This window comes from Musca vetustissima, unplaced genomic scaffold (genome assembly GCF_032173495.1).
Source record: "Musca vetustissima isolate MV318-11 ecotype Yass unplaced genomic scaffold, APGP_CSIRO_Mvet_v1 utg896, whole genome shotgun sequence".
Taxonomy (NCBI): domain Eukaryota; kingdom Metazoa; phylum Arthropoda; class Insecta; order Diptera; family Muscidae; genus Musca; species Musca vetustissima.
This window is the reverse complement of record NW_026887934.1, coordinates 88,847-104,819: the sequence shown is the minus strand read 5'-3', so window position 1 is coordinate 104,819 and position 15,973 is coordinate 88,847. Positions and strand designations below refer to the sequence as shown.

Sequence of the window (15,973 nt, the reverse complement as noted above, 5' to 3'; positions counted from 1 at the left end):
CTTATCTAAACATCCCCCCACCACGAAATGGTGTAGAAGTATTTCAATGTACTTAAATGACCTAGAAATCCTCACAAAAAATCACGCCCTTACACACCCTCCTTTTTTCTTAAAATCTACATACATATTAATTAATGTTGTTTATAGTGAATTGAATAGAAAAACAAAACAAAATACGGAATTAATATTGATTAATCTACTAATAATTATTATTGTAAACATTTGTTAATTAACTCTAACTTAGTTCAGTACTTACTACCTACCTACCAACATACCTTACAAAACAAGAAAGTATATTAATCTTAAAATTAATAATAATAATCAAAAATAAAATAATGTTACCAACATTCATAAATGGTTATCAAATGCAATAAAGTGCCAAAATTTAATAACTGTTAAAAAATGATTTTGATTTTCTTTACGAATTAAAGGTAAGTTGATGATTTTGAAACCGAAGAATTTGTATGACAATTCAGTCTTTTGTGTTTAAGCGATTTAATATATAAAATATAAAAAGAATAAGTAATTCAGCGTCGAACTTCCAGCTTCCAACTTTTCATAAAAATCAGCTACGGTTCTAACAAAAAATTAAAATATAGGGAATATACCAAATATACGATAATTCTACAAACCGGTTTATGTAAACCATTATGTTCACCAAATACAAATGAGGTATAATTATATGGGGGAGATGCCTAAATGCTGGTCGATATATTTCCTTAGAAAGCGGAATGATTACAAACGATGGCTAAATCATCTTAGAATTTCATAATTTGTAGGGTAAAACTGACTATTTCGAGTAACGACAACCCCTACACACGGTACTTATCAGCTAACTATTTTAATATAAGAACGGTGTAATATGGGAACTATCCCTAAAAGGGGGCGAATATTAATTATTTTTGGTATGAAGATTTGTCGCCATATGCTACTACAAAATACCAAATTACATCGAATTCGGTTGAAAAACGCGCACAAAATACCAAAAATAGAGGGTGTCTTATATGGGGGCTACCCGAAAAAATGGGACAATATTTATAATTGTTTGTGAAGAATTTTGGTACCCAATAAAATCCCATTGCACCAAATCTCAGCGAATTCGCTTTAAAAACGCGTTTAAACCTCCCAAAATACCCTAAATTAGAGGGTAACGTTACATGGGGGCTCCAAAAAAAAGTGGACCGATATTTAAAAAGTTTTATGTTTTTTATAAAAATAGAATAACATTAATGGTTGGAAAAATATGAACATTAAACAAAAAAGGTATTTATAATATTATATACAATTATTCTAGCTATTATTTATATTTAATGATATTTTGGGTTTAAATACATAAGCTCTGTCTGTTTACTCGATATTTGGTAACAATTGTTACCAAATGTTACTAAATGTTGTCTGTTTACACAAAAATCCAGTAAAAGGGAGTCAAGAGCAAGTTTGACAGTTGAACAACAACAAACTTACTGGAGTGTGCTGAGAGAATTTTATGCAGTAAAATTTTGCAATCTTAGCCATTTTTGGACCAGCTGTTTTATGACCAAACACAAAAATTATTCAAAACATTTTTTTAATTTGCAAAGTTCAATTTGAAGTTAAGTTGTATAAAAATTACAGAAAATGGAAGAAAATTCGTAAGTAATGCAAAGTTTCATTAAATTAGAAACTAACTCCTTATATATTTTTAGGCAAGTTAAAGATAGAGGGCAATGTATTGATGCAGGAAGCTTAAATGTTCCCGGGGAACATACCAAATCAATTTTTCTTTTATTGTTCCTTTTATTTTTAATATTATATGCAATACAAATAATTGTGTTTGTCCTTTGTTTGTTTATTTTGGCGCAAATCAAATATTTTCTTGAATCAGCTGTTTATTTGCTAAATCTTACTAAATGTTGTCTGTTTACTTTTCTCAGTATTATCGCAAAAGAGAGTAAAAAAGGCTTACTTTCTGAACTAGAACTTACTGAATAAATGTTACTGGAGAAGTAACCAGACACACCTATAGTATGAAAACTACAATACCAAATGGCATTGAGGGTCAGTTTTCAGTGAGAGTAAATCCATTTATAAAATTATAAATAAAAACCCTGTCTTACCAATGATTCCGATTTCGCCTTCAAAATTGGAAAATTAAATTGAAATTGGACGAATATTATTGTTCCAAATTCGATTATCTACAATTGATAGAGCAATAAGAGTTCAAATCTTATAAAATAAAATATAAATAAATAAAATAAGTCGGCATGCATTTCAATACTTACTCAAAAGATGAATTCCACAAATCCTGCCACAATTAACAAAGGTGCTGAATGACAAAGAAGAATATATTATCTTGCCATAAGGTTTCAATTTTTTCCACATTCGGCAAACTAAAACTCTTTGAACGCGAGGACAATTAAAACATACATTTCATTTCCGGTGAAATATATTTATTAGGACACTTCCCGATGCATTACCAAAAACCCCATTTCATGTTCGTTCAACATTATCCATTGTTTCAAAAAAACACGTCACATTTTATATAGAATATTGTAAATCTAAAACATCTCTCACACGAAGTCACAAATCGTTAAATGATTTATTATAAAAGTCGAAAATTGTATAAATTAATGGCTTCTTTCAATAAAAAATACAGTTATAAATGACTTTTCAATTCATTGCAGGGTTGCATATCGACAACAACAATCCGACTAGTGTTGTAGTTTGCAGTTTGGTATAAATGTGATTATTCGATGGTTACCTGTCGGTTAACCGTTACTAATAATACGATAACACAATTCCTTCTCCATTCTACATTAAGTTCCGTAAATTTATAAAATATTTACATAACTATAATGCAATACTCTCTATTGTCTCTACAACTTGAATACTTGGATATCAACTCCTCTCACTCTCGTAGACACAATGCCAGACGCCAAACGCCATCGCTATTACTGTGTGTTGCGATTTACTAACAAATCATACAACACTGCAACACCGGCATATTTCAATCGGTAGGAAACAACTGCCCTGCCTTTGTAAACTTTTTTGTTGGTGATTCGGTGGAAATGGGGCTCCTATCAGATCCTTCATTGACTCCACGCAATAAATTTGGAAAAATCCTCAATAAACATCATTCCAAAGTATGTTGGCTGTTGTACGTGGCGAGTATTGTGTGGTTTGGTTGTTTGGGCCACAAGGACTTTAATCATGGAACTTATCTTTCGGAGAATGCCCTTTCGCCAGGTAAATTTATGGATATCTCCCTCTGCGTGCTTTGACATCACTAACATGTATTCTATTTATAGGTTTGGTTTATCCTGAAATCAAACAAGATTCCAGTCGTTGGGCACAACATCTCATTGAAGAATTGGGCAGGGAACGAGAAAATCATAGGGCAACAACGCCACATGCCTGGATTGCAGCTAAAATGAGACAAATTGGCTTGGAAACGTATGTACACAACTACACACTGCGATATCCCTTTGATGGAGGCAAAGAGTTCCAGGGTAAAAATGTTTATGGTATATTGAGAGCTCCTCGCACCAGTTCAACGGAGGGTATAGTGTTTTCGGCACCATATCGATCTCCATCATCACCACATGCAGATATTGTTGCTAGTGTTCCGGTTTTATTGGCATTTGCTGATTTCGCAAGAAGTAAGAAGGAGAACTACAAATAGATTGGCCTAACTAAAACTTGTTTGTTCATTTACAGAAAAGAACTACTGGGCCAAAGATATAATTTTCCTGGTTACTGAACAAGAGCAACTTGGCATGCATGCCTTTATTGAAGCCTATTTCAATACAGAAATGGATGAGTCAACTCGTCAGAAGTCGTATTTAGATTATGGTTATTTGCCTGCTCGGGCTGGTTCTTTGCAGGCTGCACTGAATATAGAAGTCCAGGATTTGGATATTGGTATGTAACTAATTTGTTGCAGCCATCCAATGGAATACATCTCTCTCAGCTTAAAAATTAGGAGATAACTCAATATTTATATTTGTTTTTTTTCAGATTATGTTGATGTCAAAATCGAAGGCCTCAATGGTCAATTACCCAATTTGGATATGTTTAATTTGGTACAAAGGATCACATCCCGAGAGGGTATTATATCCGGCTACAAACAGACTCCGCAGAAAAAACGACGCCAATATCAAAATTCGGTTGAGAATAATATTAAAAATATGCTATCAATGATATTTAGCCTTTCAACCGGCGTACCAAATGGTAACCATGGATTCTTTCATCGTCATCGTATAGAATCACTAACACTGGAAGCCGTTAAACGTCAAACATCTAACAATAATCGTTATAATGGCGGCCTACCCTTGCTCAAAACTATCGAAGGCATATCACGCAGCCTGAACAATCTTTTGGAACGTTTCCATCAGAGTTATTTCTTTTACATACTCGTACAAAATGATCGCTTCGTTTCCATTGGTGATTATATGCCATGTTTAGGTTTACTGATTGCACCGCTATTTATCAAATCATTCCTGTTGTGGTTAATCGCTAGTGGCGATCTAAAAGATGAAGAAACTGAAAGTGATGAGACCAATGAGTCGACAGAGCTGAATATTGTACCAGCAGTATTGTTCATTCTTTATGCATGCTTAATTGGTTTCCTATGTCAACATATGCTGCCTTTGGAATATTTGGTTAATTTTATTTCCAATCACGGTTTTAGTACTGCCCAAAGCGTAACTGTGTCCATGGTTGTATGGTCATGTCTGGCTTTTATGCTGCCATTTGTTTATAAATTACCAGAAAAGGCCTTGAATTGGCTTCATTTGGGTTCCTTAGTGGGACTGGGTACAACTTTGGTTGTAGTGGGTTTACTTAATTTTTCTTTGGCATTTTTGGTGGCCTTAATCTGTGTCCCCTTGGCTCTTGGTATAAGTCCAGAATTGAAGAAGGGCTTTCGAAAATCGTTTTTAACTGTTTATACTTTCCTATTAAATCCAATTGTTTTCATTTATGGTTTGGTATTTGTCCTGACCGTATTTCAATTTCCCGAATTGACAATCAAAGAAGCCGTCCTCCGTGCCGTGACCGTTACAATGGATGCAATCACATTTTCGTTAACCGACAATTTGGTAAGTAAATCATGTGCGTGCATTTAGACCAAAAACGACTATAAATATATTGGAAATTAAAACAAGTTTCCTTATGAATCTACATAAGCCTTCTATATTTAGAATAAACTTAAAGGTCAATTTGTTGCTACACCTTTCCACAATTAGCTAAATTTTGTGAAAATATTTCCTTAATTTATTTCCACTTTTTTATTTTAGATTTACAACAATTGGTTGAGCAGTATTGTAACGACAGTATTACTGCCTCTTTGGTGCTGTCTATGGGCTGTGGTCATAAGAAATGCAACACCGCAATCTACAACAACGAAAGGTATTATTAATTCCAAAAAGGTCCAATAGATAATAGAATCATAGAAATAAAAATGAGTCATTCAAAATATTCCGTTTTTTAATATATATATATTGTGTATGTATATGTTTTTGTTTGTGTGTTTTTTTTAATTTTATAATACAAATATATGATTTATTTAGAGTAAAAAATATACAATGCAGCAATTTTATTTTTATTCAATATTTATATGCATATATATAGCTATATATATAGAGAGAGGATACTCAGGTTAAAATGTTTTGTTTGTTTTGCTTAAAAGTTAAGTTTAGGAGCAGTTATTATTCTCACTAATAACCATCTAATAATAGTAACAAAATTTAGGAAAAGAAATACCAAAGTAGGGAAACAAATTAATAGTATTGGAATTTTTTTCTGCTTAAACTAAAAAGTATACGATACAAATTTCCATTCATTTCATTCCAACGAAATTGTGTTCAAAAAGAATTATGCAATACAAAATTAAAAAAATAAAAATAAACTCTTTGGGCTTAAAAACTAGAAATACCAAATATTTTGATAAGGGCATTCATTCATCATAGCGATAATAATATTACAATTTTAATTCTACAAAAATTTCCAAATGTTCTTCCCCATTTTCTGAATTGTGTGCTGATTATTTTTGTTTCTCAAAGTTCAGCGAACGTGGCATTAAGGCGAGATTCTTTAAGCATGCATGAGCCTGCTGTACCATATATTGTTGATCCTTTGTCTGGCCACAAGCCAATTTTTCCCATTTGGGATCCAAGTAATGGTGATTGCGATGACGTGCCACAGTGTCCGGCTGCGGCTTATTTTCTTTCTTAGCCTCATCGTCTCGTGGATCGTCCAGTAGCAAATCCGACTCACTGCACAGCGTGTCCTTCATAATGCTAGACGGTGAGAAAGCTATTGAATCACTAGATATTAAAAATTTACTAGGCGTTTCGGTTTCATAGGGTAATGGTTTCCGTTCTAGTTTAACATCACTGTAACAATTGCTTGGCATTATATTTTCACCCCAGCTGGTGATTAGGGATTTTCGGGCCTTTTTAGTTGGAGGTGGTAGTTGTGAATTTGTGCCATTACCACCACCATATGCCTTTGTTATCGGAATGTTTTCCTTCTTCACGGCCGCGGATGTTTTGCTGGACTGATTTGTCTCATTCAGCTGTTCGTCGTGTATGATTTCGGCTAAATCTTCAACCAAACTAGATGGACTTGGGGGAATGTAACGTTCACCGCGACGTTTTTTACCCAAAGCAGCCAGTGCATTTTTGAAGGGTGTTGGTGTACGAGGTCCCATGAAGCCTAAAATAAAAATGAAGATGATTGTTATTATGTTTATCTATGAAACGAAAATTTCACCAAATGTTTACTTAGAAATTAATCACATAATTCTAAAATTTATACCTTAGGAGATATGAAATATTTAAGTCACAAAATTCATATTTTTTTAGAAAATTTTTTGGTTACTCAGGTAGCAGGTCTTGCAATCCACAATTTGTTTACCATATTTGTAAAATTAAGAAATCTTCAAAGTGAGAATATTTAATAAAAAATACTTAATTCGAAAAACTCCCACAATGAATAAATGTAGCATCTGATTAGTAATTATCATAAATCATAGAATAGCATGCCGAAAAAGTAAGAAATCTACTTCCAAACATAATTTCCTTTACTGTACGATAATATATACTTACTCTTATGCGGCGTTTCAATCGAAGAATTTTCCAATTCTTTTTTGGTGTCGGCATTAACCCTATTGTTACTCTTGTGGACTGGAGTACTGGCCCGTAAATTCATATCTTCAAATGTAGAAAGGCATGGAGAATTAAGAAATTGACTTGGTGAGAATGGCAGTGGTTTGATCGGTGTCATTACCGGTGAATCCGGTAATTTAACCTCAACATTGCCACCAACATTGGTTTGTTGGAAACGTTGTTGTTGTTGATGAAGATGTTGTTGTTGATTTTTACCTCTTTTCAAGATATTCGGTGTTGGACGTGAATTAACCACCGCTTGGTTTACGACCGTCTGCTGAACTGTGTCAGTTTGTGCAGCAGCTGCAGCGGCCGCTGTAGCAGCAGCATTATTGCTGTCTTGTTGTGCTCTTTGCAGAATTTGAGCCGACAAAGCCAAACCAGGATTTAATGTTATTGGAGCACCAGACTTTATCAGCGTTCTCAGATGAGAACGAGAACTTTTCAAATCGGTACATTGGCGATTTGATTTACGTTCATTGTCATAGTATTTTCTGCGCATCGTTGAATTCCAATGATTTTTAATGGCATTGTCGGTACGTCCCGGAAGTAATCGGGCGATTTTAGCCCATTGATTACCCCACTGTAAATGGGCTTGATAGATTATACGATCTTCCTCCTCAGTCCATGCTGTTTTCTTTATGTTAGGATTCAAATGGTTGTGCCAACGTTCACGACATTGCTTGCCAATGCGTCCATTCAGATAACGGGCAATTAATGTCCACTTTTTGGGACCAAAACGTCTCACCAACTCGACCACCTTATCATCTTCTTCTTTTGTCCAAGGGCCTTTAATTAACTCTGGGTTTAGAACCTTGGCCCATCTTTGTTGTACCTGAGGTTCTGTGCGATCTTTGAAATGTGGTGCAATTAGATCCCATCTATCTCCATGCTGTTCGACTAGCGTTTTCAATAATGTATCCTCGGATTTGGACCAACGTTTGCCAAAGCCTCCTGAACTGCCATTGGCATTGCGCGAACTAATACTGCTTCCATCATCCTCGAATCCACCGCCATTATCTGAATACTCAGATTCAGCCGATTCGGCACTTATGCTATCCCTTTGCTCAGCAATTGATACAACATCGGCGTCGCTGCCGCCACTACGAATCACATCGTAATATTCGTATTCCATGACTAATGATCTTCACCTCTCTTCCAGCGCAGACAATTGTGGTAATATTTGACTCTTTGGCCTTGGTTGTGATAGTACGAGTACACCTTGCCCTGACAATAAAGGCAGTTGGAAAAATTCCGAATATGAACCCGCTCCGAGTAGTGTTCGAAGACCTGCAACAAGGATGTTCCCTTGAAACACTCCCCACAGCTGAGACAAGTTATAAGTTCTGATGCTTCAGTGGCCCCGTCCCGCAAGCGGAAATGTGTAGCATCTCTTTCACTGCGGCCTTGATCCAGAATAGTTGCTGTCGGTGTTATTGTTGTGGCCTCAATGTTATTTGACCTTAGTTCTCCTCTATGAAGCGGCGGTCCCGTCACCACTGTGTTATTGATGTTTCTTAAATTAGTATGGTTGTTGTTGTAATTGTTAATAATGTTGTTGTTCAAGTTTCCATTTTCGGCCATTAATCGCATGCGTAACAACCTCCCCTAAAATAGAGGCTTTCGTTGAGTATCGTTTGTTGGGACACACAAAGAATTTAATGATGTTGAAGATGTCGTCAAAATGATATCGACGAACAACGAAACACAACAACAACACAGTAGAACAGCTAGCCAGCCAGTCAAAAAGCAACAACAACTGGTGTTATCCCAATGCTTCCTCTTCTTACGAATAGAATAATAACATCACCACCAGCAGCGGCTGTCGTCCGTATTGACGTAGTCTTCGTTGTTGTTGTTGAGCAAACACTGTTTCGAAATTAACCCGAAACCGAAGCTTTTGAAGAAATGTTTTTTGAAAATTTCAAATTCCAATTACGTTGTGTTGTTTGGCGTTCTGTTTGATTTATTTATTTTGATGTTGTGTTTCTTTTTTCGGTTTCAATTCCCACTTCACTTTAATTTCATAGCGTCTATTTTGTATACACAAGGGTGTGAGACGAGTTCGTGTGTATGTGCGTACATCTATTGGTGAAGAATATATGAGCGTGTGTGTGTGTGCGCAACAAAGCAGCTGCTAAAAGCAGCACGCTTTTCCTCCGTTGCCTTTATTGTTGTAATCAACAAAAATTTCTGTTCAAATTTTTCTCCACTTATTTTCACGATTTTCATATAAATTTGATATTCCACATTGAAATGGTAGCTCCAGCTTTTAGTTAAACTATAATTTCTAACAATTTTTTATGTACAATTTCCCGTTTTTTACAAAATAAAGTACGCAACAAAAAAAGACGTCTCCTCAAAATAACCGTGTTTTGTGATGGACATTTTGTTCTCTGGTACCGACTACCAATAACCGGCAATTAAAGATAGTGCAGGGTTGCACGAAATAGTAGTGTTGTCAGATATGTTGGATGGGCAAATTAAGTGCGTAGTAGATGGGTTTAGTTAATTAACTCATACGGAAAATGAGAATACCTCTGCTAGAAAATAACAGCTATTTCGGTGAAAATTTAAAAATATTTTATTTTACTATTGTGTCCTCCTCTATATTCTCCTTGCTACCTGCTGAAAATATTTATTTATTTTTTTTAAATATTGATTTAGTAAAAAAATTATTTTTTTAATTTTAGAGTTTAAAGAAACTCTCTTTTTTAAAATGTTGTACCTGGCCAATGTTTGCGGAGTAAAAACAATAATGCATGAACAAACATCTGCTGGTTTGTAGCCAGTTGTTGGTCAAAGATAATTATTTCAAGTCTCAGTTCCCGAACTTATTATATACATTTATCTTGTAACGATATCCACCATGAAGACGAAACTACCAGAATACTTTCGTCATTAATTATTATCGATTTTAATGTTCAAATCAATATAAAATCTTAAAACAACTAAAATATATAACTTTGTAATATATTCAGATGACGAAACAGTTTTTTGATATATTTAAATCATAAAATAAATACTCACAAATGCAATTTCAGACCAAATTTTCCTTTTCATCTTTGATTCTCATGTTGATATTTTATGTATGAACTAAGTACAGAAAAATACAACTCTTATCGACCTCCAATCAAACCGACGGAGAGACATCTGTCGGTAGAATAATGTGACAACACAGTATTTTTAAGACAAATAATGTGTGTACAGTAAATTTTGCCCCCTATTTTGCAACGTTGCCACCAAAGTCAAAACAATTAGTATAGTGACAAACCATGCTATTCAACCATCCTTTTGGTAACTCTGTTCGTATTGAAATATTTCTTGTTACTGTCTACTCAAAACAAATTATAAAAAAAAATGAAAAAATATACACGAATGATTAAAACATTTTATTGATTTTTTTAATTTATATATAAATCGAATAATAAAACCTGTGTATTTCTGAAGATCTCTGCAAACCATAGAAAATCCAATATCATGTGGTTGCTTCAAAATGTTACACATCGTAATTTTTGTACGAAACTCAGATCCCGAAACTTATCTCCCGCACAAAAGCCAACATCTTTAGAATTTGTAAATTTCATATGAAGCGAAACTACATCCGAAGATGCGGTCTACAAGGTAACTCTTTTCCTGGTACTTCTACCACAAATTGTCTCAATTTTGAAAAATTTTAAATTTAATACAGTATTTTTCGGTTAATTGCACATCAAAATTTGCACAATTTTTTTGTTCAATTAACCGAGGAACCAATTACAGTAATCACGTATAATTGGAACTACTAATGATTTAAAAAAATCCAATGTCAAATACAAATTACGCTCTCTCGATGTTTTTCCTTAGCAATAAACATTAAATTATGTCAAATATGTATGTAAAAAATGACAGATTATTTGTCAATTATTATTATGCAATTAACCGGTGAAAAGTAAAAGGAAATTTATTTTTGATGACATGAATTTTGAACCAATTAAGCGGGAAAATCAATTAACAGGGTTTAATTATCCGAGAATGCATGCATTTTCCTATGAAATATTGTTTGCCCTTCATGTAGTTCAATTAAGCGTGGAAACCAATTAACCGTAGGGTCAATTAACCGAAAAATACTGTACACATTTTTGTTCCACCTCGACACTATGTTACTAAATTTAGTACCATTTTTGTTGGAGGTGGTTGTGAAAATTAGTGCTTAAGTGTACGATTTAATACTACTAAAAATAGAGCTAACATATTAGAATGGAAGTGGTTGCTGTTTAGGTGCTATTGGGATAAGGATTTTTTCAGGACATTATTTCAAAAAGTGTACGAAAAGTTATAAATAGTACTAAATTCAATTTGGTAAATGAAAGGAGCATAATATAGGTATTTTGTAGGGTAGGTATAAAGAGGTGATTGTGGAAATGTATTGTACAAGTGTATGATAGAGTATTAAAATTAGTGCAATAATCTTGAAATTTGGTATGGGGATCAGAGTTACAATCATAAACTTTGTATGAAATTTCTGAATAGTACAAAACTTAGTACACTTGGAATCAACAAATAGATCCAGAGTTTTGAAATGTGGCATAGAGATCGCTGGCGGTGTGGATAGAAATCGCTGTTTGCGTGTAAGTAAGTAATAAGTAACTTATATCAAGTAGGATAAATAAGTCCTAATTTCTATAATGCAATAAACTTATGAAAAAGGACTTAATGCTACTACATTTTGTACGGTAAAGTTTAAAGTATTTATCCAGGGGACGTATACGTGGCTTTGGTGACAGAAATTAATACAAAATTCGTAAAAGTACTTGAAGTGACCTTGTATTTTGCAGTCTTTTTTCATTTTTATAACCCCAGCATATAAACATTTCGATCTGAAATTAACATATCGACATATAGGTTTTAGGTTTCAAGTGTCTTTGGCCTAAATTAGTTTTAGACAAATTTGTGTTGCCCGTCAGTGGAGACTGGTAAATATCGAAGGCAATAAGTCAGTAATACTACGCATAGCTTCAGTTCAGATATGCACAGTGAAATTGAAGTCCACACCTAGATTCCTACTTAGCAAACATTGGTGTCAATTCTCATTACGAGATGTTAGATATGAGACTAGTTTTCTTTTAAGGGGACCCCCCCCCCATTCTCGGGGTCAAAATTTTTTCTGATTAAATTCGATTCTACACTAATTCAAGAATGTCTCTGCAAAATTTCAAGTGAAAATCTCCAGAACTCTTGAAAAATAGCCAATTTATTGTGTCAGCATCAAGTGACGGCTAAAGGGCTTCTCAAACTTTGAACGCGTTTTTCTCTTTTGCGAATGGCGGGCACGATAACTCAAAAACTAATAACCCAATCGATTTCAAATTTTTACACGTTTCTCTGTGAGTGTATAGCTATCGTATGAACTAGGATAAAGCCAATCGATGTAGATCTTCCTTATTTTTTAACTTGGTTTTTGGTCAAAATTTGGCGATTTTTCAAAAATATTTTTTCAAAGGTCCGCCATTTTGTTAATTTTAGAGCGAAGTCAATAATCCTAGTTCATACGAGAGCCAGACATGTACTCTTTCTAACACCGTTGGAATTTTCAAATTCCGATGATCCAGTGAGGAGTTATCATGCCCGCCATCAAAAATAAGGACTTTTCTTTAATTACAAAAAACAACAACAAAGCAACAACAAAATTTTTTTGTAAATTATTTTTCTTCTTTTTTAAATCTTCAAATATATATGTGCAAAGTTACAAAACTTAAGAAGCATTGGTATTGATTAGCCAGCCCATTGAAAATCTTGAAAAATTAAAATCGAGAATGGGTGGGGTTCCCTTAAAAGAAAAAATCATTTCTCTATTTTTACATCGAATTTAACTTTATTTCTTTTAAAGGAGTTGCTTTGCCTTTTATCCAACTCTTCTTCCATAACCTTGATACAGATATGTATCCCTTAATATTCAACACCATGTTATTGATTGTTCTCCAACTTTAACCAATACAATTGTACATCTGTTGTCAATTTTTTTTTTTTGAAACACTAAAAACAATCAATACAAGTATTTCTTTTTTTTGGACCAAAGGATTTGTTCTAATTGTTACTAAAGATGTACTTAACGTTTCTGGGCGACAATAACACGAGCCCGAATATCGGCAACAATCCAGAATTGAATGTTCGATTCAATGTAAGAACAATTTAATTCCAGTCAGCTGTGGTTACCCACTCAAGTACTTCTCACCCCAGGGCGGATCGTTTTAATAACTTTCAACTTGGATTTGTTGCTGTTGTTGTTGTTGGGCTTTTGTGTTTGTTTATTTAGTTTAATGTGGCATTTCATAATCTCCCCGCACCCTTGCCGAATAACAAAGGACCCTTTTCGTTGCTGAGTGGGAGAGAGAGCAAGACTAAGGAATTATGTTTATTAAATTTAACCAAAAGTTTTCTTCCTTTGCTTCTTCGATGTGTTACAATATTCCGACATTGTTAACCAGGACGCAGGGAGAGGGGGTGTATAGTTGTCATGACATTTAAACAATGGCATTTACAACAATTATCGATTGTTCTGATTGAATGGCGTTCAACGTGGGCGCAGGGAGGGGGAGGTGGAATATCCAACTAGGGTGGCAGATGAAGATGTTGTAAAGCAGGTCAATTAATGGAAAAGCCATCTGTCGTTTATTATGTATCTTGTCAAAATGTTATTGTTGCAAATTTAACCGGACCTAGGCCATAACCCATCGCCATAATATGCAATTTGTGCGGTTTTAACAATTCCCTTGCTACCACGACCACCATCACCACCACCCACTCCAGGGAGTAAGGAGGTATTAGTTGCCAGAGCAAAATTAAATGAAATCGAAAATCTCTTCGAATTCATTTAACCTTCCATTTTGAACTGCTTTGTTGTTTCTAATAAGAAACAAAAAAATAACTACCAACTGCATTGAGAAATGAGATACTCGAAGGGCGAATTGAATGAAGGCTGGCTGGCTGACAGACAGACCACAATATAGGCGTTGAAACAGCGTGTAGTCTTTATTTTGTTGTAATTTACAGCATGTGGCATGTGTCGAGTACTCGCCGGCTTTGGTTTTTTTTCTGTTTTGCAATCCTTGTTCCGTTCAAAGTGAAATGAATTCCTCAGAGACCTTAAGTTCGTCGAAGCATGAGAGTTAAAAGGTAATACAAAATCTATTAGTGTTTCTGTTTCCTTTTTGCCACCGAACTAAACAGAAAAACCCTCCCACTGGCTGTTGGCAATATTCAACCGGCAAAAATATCGAGTCCGATGGTTTTTTTTATTCAGGCAACTTCGTCAAACATGTAATTGGAAACCTGTTGGTTGGATGGTTGTTGTTGTCGTTTGCTACTTGTCATACAAGTTGTCTATTGTCGGAGCAATGTGAACGCAATACGAAATAAACAAATCTAAGACCATCCTGAGTATTTTGGCACAGTGGATTGAGAAGATAAATTATTGAGTTGTACAGGGAACCAAAAAGTACCACAAGGTGTAGTCGGTACATCTTCATACCAAGCAACCGATTTCGAAATTACATTTCAAAGATTCCAGATTGGTGCAACAACCTGATTAAAATGCGAACCAATCAGCAAGGATTGAACAGATGAGATATTCTTGTTCTCGAATATAGACGCCCCAAGAGATTACAACCGAAAAATTAACTGCAAACCGAACTTCGTTAGCGAACGCGGGAACTACTTAAACATGTCTAAAAACATAATCTTGTTTTAACAGATAACTGCATAGTCGCAAGAGCTAATCACTCCAGGGACGTACGCAATCAATTTTTTCATAGTAAATTTATATTTGCAACAGCGAATTTTTTCATTTTGTACTACCGGGCCCCCCGAAATGAAATCCTGTGTACGTTGCTGAATCACTCTACACACCAACATGAACCATAGTTACAATTTTAGTACAATTAAATTACCTCCATATCTCGACAATACACACAAATCCTAACAATATAGTTTATACTAATTTTGGTACCAATTATTATTTTTCGAACTCTGGAAGACTTATTTCCAAAACTTAGTCGAAATTTCGTTATTCGAGCTCTGTAGGTCAACCCAAATCTTAATTTTACAAATTTAGTCCAATAGAAATCATATTTCCCAATTTCAGGATTTTAGCTCGATCGCTTCACCCAAATATAATTTTACCAAATTTAGTACCATTAGCATTAGTTTGAATTTTTAAAACTTCTTATATACCCAAACTTTAGGATTCCAATTAAATCGGTTCACCCAAAATTTAAATTATACCAAATTTAGTACATATTGATATGAAATTCCAAGACATCCTACACAGCTCAATCCTGCACCCCAACAGTGATCCTAACTCCAAATTTCAAGATTTCAGCTCTATCGGTTCACCCAAAATTCATATTATACCAAATTTAGTACCATTTAGTACCCATAAGTATGAATTTCCCAAACTATATCCATACCCCAATCCTACACTCCAACAGTAACCCTATTTCCAAAATTCAGTGTTCCCGCTCTATCTGTTCACCCTAACCCGAATTTCCTACATAACCTCAACCCTACACCATCCAACAATGATCCTAACTCCAAATTTCAGGATCCCCCCCTATCGATCTACAAAAAATCAAATTGTACCAAATTTAGTACCATTTAGTACCCATAAGTATGAATTTCCAAAACTACTTCCAAAAGTGACCGTACTTCCAAATGCTATTGTCCCAGCTCTATCGGTTTACCCGAATTAAAATTGTACCAATTATAGTACGATTTAGTACTTTTTGTACACATATCTAAGAATTGTGCAAAAAAAACCGGCATATTCTAATCCAACACTTCGGTAA

At 34.6% G+C, this 15,973-nt stretch overlaps 2 protein-coding genes across 2 annotated transcripts; one reads left to right on the top strand and one right to left on the bottom strand.

Annotated features, from left to right (window-relative positions):
• Positions 1-3,031: 3,031 nt before the first annotated feature.
• Positions 3,032-5,417, top strand: LOC133335754 (glycosylphosphatidylinositol anchor attachment 1 protein). Its single transcript, XM_061544051.1, has 5 exons — positions 3,032-3,225; positions 3,288-3,638; positions 3,697-3,900; positions 3,997-5,078; positions 5,277-5,417. Exons 1-5 carry the CDS (start codon positions 3,048-3,050, stop codon positions 5,415-5,417), a joined length of 1,956 nt encoding a protein of 651 aa, XP_061400035.1. The 5' UTR covers positions 3,032-3,047.
• Positions 5,418-6,011: 594 nt separating this feature from the next.
• LOC133335753 (myb protein) lies at positions 6,012-8,627 on the bottom strand. Its single transcript, XM_061544050.1, has 2 exons — positions 7,089-8,627; positions 6,012-6,696 (listed from the first exon to the last, which is right to left on the bottom strand). The coding sequence occupies exons 1-2, from the start codon at positions 8,281-8,283 to the stop codon at positions 6,023-6,025; spliced, it is 1,869 nt and encodes a 622-aa protein (XP_061400034.1). The 5' UTR covers positions 8,284-8,627; the 3' UTR covers positions 6,012-6,022.
• Positions 8,628-15,973: the final 7,346 nt, after the last annotated feature.

Bases quoted from the DNA above. Each gene is read 5' to 3' on its own strand.
- LOC133335754 (XM_061544051.1), top strand. From the start codon at position 3,048: ATGGGGCTCCTATCAGATCCTTCATTGACTCCACGCAATAAATTTGGA. The intron at 3,226-3,287 runs GTAAATTTATGG...TTCTATTTATAG, and splicing joins GGAGAATGCCCTTTCGCCAG to GTTTGGTTTATCCTGAAATC. The intron at 3,639-3,696 runs GTAAGAAGGAGA...GTTCATTTACAG, and splicing joins ATTTGCTGATTTCGCAAGAA to AAAAGAACTACTGGGCCAAA.
- LOC133335753 (XM_061544050.1), bottom strand. From the start codon at position 8,283: ATGGAATACGAATATTACGATGTGATTCGTAGTGGCGGCAGCGACGCC. The intron at 6,697-7,088 runs GTAAGTATATAT...TTTTTATTTTAG, and splicing joins GATTGAAACGCCGCATAAGA to GCTTCATGGGACCTCGTACA.